General features: G+C 35.5%; 1 protein-coding gene across 6 annotated transcripts; it reads right to left on the bottom strand.

Annotated features, from left to right (window-relative positions):
• Positions 1–3,472: 3,472 nt before the first annotated feature.
• LOC112289355 (elicitor-responsive protein 3) lies at positions 3,473–6,207 on the bottom strand. Of its 6 annotated transcripts, none has more exons than XM_024534513.3 (7): positions 5,795–6,207; positions 5,269–5,485; positions 4,900–4,978; positions 4,540–4,605; positions 4,297–4,423; positions 3,990–4,152; positions 3,473–3,879 (listed from the first exon to the last, which is right to left on the bottom strand). In XM_024534513.3, exons 3-7 carry the CDS (start codon positions 4,964–4,966, stop codon positions 3,838–3,840), a joined length of 465 nt encoding a protein of 154 aa, XP_024390281.1. In that variant the 5' UTR covers positions 4,967–4,978; positions 5,269–5,485; positions 5,795–6,207; the 3' UTR covers positions 3,473–3,837. The 6 variants fall into 6 exon arrangements, with proteins under 6 accessions (XP_024390281.1, XP_073393654.1, XP_073393657.1 ...); XM_073537553.2 differs by having other exon boundaries at positions 5,805–6,202; XM_073537556.2 differs by having other exon boundaries at positions 4,900–4,986; positions 5,795–6,195.
• Between the last annotated feature and the right edge of the window lie 663 nt (positions 6,208–6,870).

Genomic DNA, 6,870 nt, shown 5'->3' with positions numbered 1-6,870 from the left:
GAAAGAAGCATACCCATGAATTTAACTTGCGATCCTGGAGTTGGATAGCTTTGGGGTTGAAGTTCAATCACAAGTTGCACTTGATTGATAAATCCTTGAAACTTGGATCTGGTGCCATCAAACTTCTCGGGTAGAGAATTCTTGGTTGTCTTACACTAGAAGGGCGTTCCACCATAGGAGAAAGGACATAGTTTGGTGCAGATGTTGAAGCAGCTCCAACCATTTCTATATCTTCACTTTCTGCCAATCTTATTGCTTCTTGTGGTGGTAAATTGAATTGATGCATCGCAAGCATTAACTCCCTCATTTGCTCTTGCATTTGTGCCATTGCACTCTTCATTTCAACAATTTTTGCCATGATAACACTTAGAAAAGAAAAGATGTCTAATATCGCTCAAGACAAATAGAAGAGAGAACTTGAGAACAAAGAAAATACTAAGGACAATATCAGTTTAGAAGAGGGTAATCCGCAACTTCTAATATGCTTATATCTTATCAAGAAAAAAGGGTAATCCGCTCTTAATCAAGATTAGACAAAGCTTTGATATTGTAGGTGTACTCTTGTCAATCTGTCAAGGACAAGAACTTGATGAAAACGTAATTCAGACAAGTGAGCCTTCACTCAAAGAAAGGTAACAAAATATAAATAAACAAGTATATATATTGAAAGAGAAACTGGAATGGCTATTGCCAAAAGACAAGAAAACTAGAGACCCTTGAAACTAGACTGGAAGCAAGAAAGGAGTTGACAAGAGTGAAGAAGACTTAAGTCTTGTCTCTATATACTATCTAACTAGGGGCTATGTGGTGACGTTCTATAAGACCTCCAATATGTGTTGACTTTATAGGACACATGCGTTGACTTACAAGGCAAGTTTTTCTACGTGTGGGCCACATAGTTAGCTTGATCTTCAAGCTAACAACATGTGTGGCACATGGCCAACAAGTTTACCACGTTTCTAATCCAAAAAATCAATTAAAGATACCTATGAAGTCAAAGAAGCGTCTATGAAGCTTCTAAGAAGCTTCCATATTAAATACTATAGAATTAACTTATTTTTACCTATTTTTACTTACTTCTACCTATTTGTATATGTAATTATTAGCTTACATGAGTATGTCCGTGATAATACCAAGCTTAGAGAGACTAATAAAGACTATTTATGGCTTGTTTGAGTTTGTAAATCTTTTTATTACTTCTATGTTCTTTAAAGCCATATGAGATAGTTATGTACATATCTTATTTTATTATTCTATTTAAGAGTGATATAATAGCATCATACTATTTTATTTTCTACTATTAAAAGGCTATTAATACAATAATAGTTTTGATAGTATTTTGTTGTATGAAAAGAACAAATATTTCAAAGAAGTTTTCTCCCTCTCTTTGCTCAAATCCTTTTGCTACAACTTGTGCTTTATGTTTCTTAGTGATTCATACAACTCAAGTTTTCTTTTTGAAGATCTATTTTGCTATTATAGATTTCTTTCCAAATAATAAGTCACAAATGTTCCATGTATTATTTTTCTTTATATTATAAACTTCCTAATCAATGACCCTTATCCATTTGCTATCTTTAATTGCTTCAAATTTATCAATTAGATCTAATTTAGTACACTCATTTAATAACCAATTATCTTTAAGTTTTATTAAAGATTATCTTTACATGTCTATTTTCCTTTGAATGGAGAGTTGGCCTACTTGAGTGGCCAAATTGGAAGATATTGGTGAATATGTTATAAGAGAATTTTGTGAATTTTTAGTAGAAGAAGGCTGTTTTGATATTTCCAATGGAGTTTATGGCTAATAAAGCAAACCTTTTGGTTCTATGTATTGATTTTTATTTTATTCAAGTTCTTCTTTATTTTATATTAGTATATCTTTTCATGTATTGCTTGTTATTGTAGAAAATACATCTTTAAAATTCAAGATTTTGATAATATATTTTTGATTTATCAAAGACAACATCTATATTAATAATTATCTTTTTCTTAGTAGAATTTTAAACTCAATATGCCTTGCTGTTGAAGTTATATCTAACAAAAGTACACTTTCTTGTTTTATTATCAAGCTTTAAACATTATTTTTTTGATATATGTAAATAAGTTATATAATCAAATATTCTAAAATGGTGCATTTTTTATTTTCTTTTATAACATAGTTCCATGGATGTCTTTCCATTGTTGGCATTTTTTGGATCTAAATTTATCAAATAATTTACTGTGTTAATAGCTTTAGGACATAAAGTTGGAGGTAGTTTACTTTTATAAAGCATATTTCTTGCTTTTTCAACTATAGTTTTGTTGTATCTTTCAACAACTCTATTTTGCTAAGAGGTCAATGCTTGTATCAATGATTGTCCTATTATTCCATATTTTTGACAAAAATCTTAGAATTCTTTTGATAAAAATTCACCTCCTCTCTCTGTTTTCAATATTAACAATTTTTCATATGTTTTGTTTCCAACTTGTATTTTGAACAAGCAAAATTTAGAGGACTTTTCTCTTGGTTTTAAGGAAATATATCCTACTTCTTTAAGAATAATTATTAGTAAATATAGAAAAATACTTAGTACGACTTAACAAAGGTTTGGACATAGGTCTAATTAAATCAAAATGTACTAACTATAGAAGTCTCTTTGATCTATTAAGACTTTACTTAAGGAACTTCTTTTTGTATTAATGATCTACATTATAAGCCTCTCAAATCTCTTCAAATATGGTATCAATAGATGGTAAGCCTTTAACTCTTTTGTTTATATAAAGTTGCTTTAAACTTAAATAAACAAGATGTGAAGGTCTATAATGCAATAATTTGGACTTTTCTACAATGGTTGAGTTAACTTTTGATGTAATTTGATTTATGCAATATTAGTTAATATCTGATTCTTAAGGCTTAGTAGTAATCACATTTTGTTTGTTTGTTTTTTTTGTTTTTTTATTTTTATTTTTTGCAAAGGAATCAACTAACAACAAGCTCTTTTTTAATGAAGGTACAAATAAAATGTTACTTATCCTCTTTGGGTTTTCATTGTATTTTTTTATACAAATTTTTCCTTGTCCAGATGTAATATTTGTTTCACCACATATAGCCCTTAATTTGTGGAATTGACTTGTTGGTTTGAGATAACTTACTGCTGATTTGCTACTTGTTACACGTTGTCAAGTTCTATGCATTTGCAAGCTCTTCATGTTTTGTCGCCATATCTACAAAATAATCCTTTATGACAAAGGTCAATATTTTTATCGCCTTTACCTTTATTTCTTGTATTTGGATTTCTGAATCAATCATCAATCGTATCTAACTCATACCATGACTGTGCTGAACACTAGCAGCTACCATGTTCATCCATGTATCACCTGGGTATCTGCCAAATATGAGGAAAGAAACACTAGGCGCATTTTTTGCCAATAGATACGAAGATCTTATTAAACGACATGAGAAAGGTGGATCAGGTTGAAAAGGAAGGAGTTGAAAATGAATATGGTTCCGACCAGGTGAAGGAATGAATTTTAATATTCAAATGTACAGATTTTTAGTAGTGGGGATGCTTTGGCATCTGCCGTGCAGCATGGATGTCGATCAATCTAGAACCAACAGAAGACGACCAAAGGTGATAAACGATGCGATCAAAGACGTTGAAATCTTCACATCCTTGCACCTTGAGCTAACAAGGCTGACTCACGTGGGTATGTTATGCTAATCAAATCCTACCAAAAGAATCACCAGCAATTTCTTAATGCTACAATAGCGATGAAAGTACAAAGGTGTCGGTTCAAGCATCTGTTTCTTTGAACAAAAGCAAATAATGCTCTCGACCACGCCCGTCAATAAGCTCATTGGAATATTTTCAAAGAATCTTTAAAGCTCTGAACAACCTGCGCACGCATAAAACACCACCAAACCAAAGTACGTTTAAAGCTCTGAACAACCGAATCTTGTTAACTACAACAATGCAACCATATTTAGGAAGGATATCATCGCTAACCTCAAGGCCGAGGTCGGTTCCATCTTCTTCAAAGATTAAGGCGACAGAAATTTTCCCTTGGATTTTCCCGTCAGGACGAGCCACTGGATATTCTGCCGAGGGGCTCAAGAAGGACCCATCAGGGAGCTTGTTATCCGGGTCAAATACTTCTGCTAACTTGATTCTGCAATGTTACAAGAAGATTTCCCCTTGATCAGATTTGCATGCATTCACCGACGAGGTTCACTTAAAGAATCGCATGTTTACAGCCATAGCAATTTAAAGATATTTAATTCACAGATGATGAAGTTATGGACGGTTATCTCACGTGACTATCCCCATTATATCATCTTTGTAAAGCCTATTTTCATTGTAAATCGTAAGAACCAATTGTTTGCAGCCATTTGGGATGCGCAGCCTGATTATCTCGCCCCACACTGGTGAGCTGCCTTGATCTGAAACACACCGCGTGGCAGTCTTAAGAATATGTTATTAAAGAGACGAGAAATCCCTTAATTACACATTGAGGTTATTTGCAAAACAGCTTTCTGTAAACGAAACCAGGAGCTACCTTTGCAAGTAGAGGTTTTCCCGGTTGCTTTCTCTGCTTTCAGTATTACATAGGGGTCCGCTTTACCTGAACGGTCAAATCTCAAGAGTCAGTTCACATCGAAAACCTGGTTATTATACGCAATTGTATTTTCTCTGCCCAATTATGTAACTTGACAATAGAGCAGAAGCTTTCAATGTGGTAAAGAACCAGCTTCTAGAAAATGACAAAAGAAAGAGGTCAAGATACAGAATCACTGATGCGAATTCTGATGTTACGAAAATAAAGGTTTTCTGAAGCGCTATTCACATCTGCATCCGCTTAAGGAGTGTTTCAGGAAGAATTCAGGAAGAGTGTAGTTCCTCAAGTGAATTTACATACCAATGATCTCCGTGTCCTTAAGACCGTTTGCACTATTTACATATACATCCAGCTTGCCCGCCGGCATCCTTACCTGCACCTGCAATTCTAATCGCGAAGAGGCTTCAGCAATTTACGAATCGAAACAGACTTGTCGAACATTGAACCTAAACCAGCAGCTTTTAACAAGAAAGTCTTGGCTATCGATGGTGAATTTATGGAATGACAGAGGACCTTGAAGAGATGTAACAACCACTAAATAATGATTTCGTTTAAATTGCTAGCTAAACCCTAAAACAAGAATTTGGTAGCACCACCTAAGGCACTAGATGCGTGTGCACTGCACGTCTGCAATGCAGTATTTATGAGAATAAGAACAAAAAAACGAACCTTTTGGATACTTGCCGATGAAGCTAAATTCGCACCAATAGCGGACAAGTTACTAATTTTCAATACGGTACTACGAAGACGCAGAGAATGTGCGCAAGATTCGGTCAGTTAGAAATTTTGAACCGCAGCTATCAAGGATCCACATCCAACCGTCTTCAATAACGAGCTACTCGCTTGATTTCTCCGTAGTCAAATCTTTGCCTTCCAAAAACCCGTCCTGCAGCAAGCATAATAATATGAATATCGGCCAATCGGCTATAGTAAGCCAATTCAATACTAGTGAGGACTACTCCACAGGGTTCAGATTACTCACAACACTGAACTCATCGACAAGTCCAGATTAAGATTGTAGGGTGGACTATCTTCTTCCGAAAACAATCAATCACAAACTGATTCATTACCGTCTCTTAAATGGAAAACCACCATACACGCGACTTCTTTCAAGCTGATTTTCGCACTAGCAACAAACACGTGCCGCACCCAATTCAATGACCATTCTAGCGAAACCACAAAGACTACCTCTTACCAGGCCGCACCTGCGAATCCACCTTCTGGAGTTCAGATACCCAACAAGAATCAAATGAAGGTGCGCTTCCGAAACTAGGCCAGCGGAAGCACGAAGACCTGCCGCTGATGGAGTCTTCTAGCTGCAACCGTCCTTCCACGCAGGATCAGGATTGGAACTTTCCTGGCGTATGATCAAAGCCCAACTGCGAGTTCCTAGTATAGATCACGCAGCTTCCACTCGGTCAAGTTGTCGCATTCTTTGGATGGCTCCCTACAATTTGGGTTTACGCCAACCGGGGTTGACGAATGGATCTATTTGCGGACAAGGCAGACCCAGAAGCGGAGGAGGGATTCGCAGACATCGGAAGGAGGGACAGATCTGGTGGACTCGTTCTCGTGGACACCGCGGCGACGCGGTGATCGTCGAGACTCCTCGCAAAGACTTGGCTCATTTAGTCGGTGTTTCCGTGTTGATGGCCTCTCCGCGCTTATGGACAAAGCGGCCTCTTCCTCATCCTTTCTCTACCGCCATACTTTTTTAATTTAATATACAAATAACTACTTTATATAGAGTTTGGAAATAATCGCTACAACAAAATATTGCAGAAATGAAAAGAAACGTGTCTGGGATGAAGACAGAACAAACCCATAGTTGTTTCCGCCTCCTTAGAGAAGGGTGTTGTGACGTGTCTAAAGTCTATTGATTTATACAAAATGGGATATATCCAATATTTTGATCAAATACAATAAATTACAGAACAATGCTGCTTATTTTCTAGTGCCTTTTGACAAGGATGTTAGAGTTGCCATATAAGTGTTTAAATTATTCTCAATTTTATTATTTTGGATTATTACAAATTAGTTGGTTGTATCGGGGCATCCTTAAATTTCATTGATTGCCAAATTAGATTTAACATCAATCATGTTTTTGATTGTCCACATTTTGTCTTATCTTATCTAATTGTAAAATTGGATTTGACATCAATCATGTTTTTAGCCATCTACATTTTGTTCCATCTTTTAAAGAAGATTTCTTCATTGCCAAGTTGTTTCTTTATCTTATTATGTGTTACTTTCTATAAGATTTGGTGATAT

The sequence above is a fragment of the Physcomitrium patens genome, chromosome 12 (assembly GCF_059467195.1).
Source record: "Physcomitrium patens ecotype Gransden chromosome 12, ASM5946719v1, whole genome shotgun sequence".
Lineage (NCBI taxonomy): Eukaryota > Viridiplantae > Streptophyta > Bryopsida > Funariales > Funariaceae > Physcomitrium > Physcomitrium patens.
The sequence above is the reverse complement of the archived record's forward strand: the minus strand, read 5'-3'. Positions and strand labels throughout refer to the sequence as shown.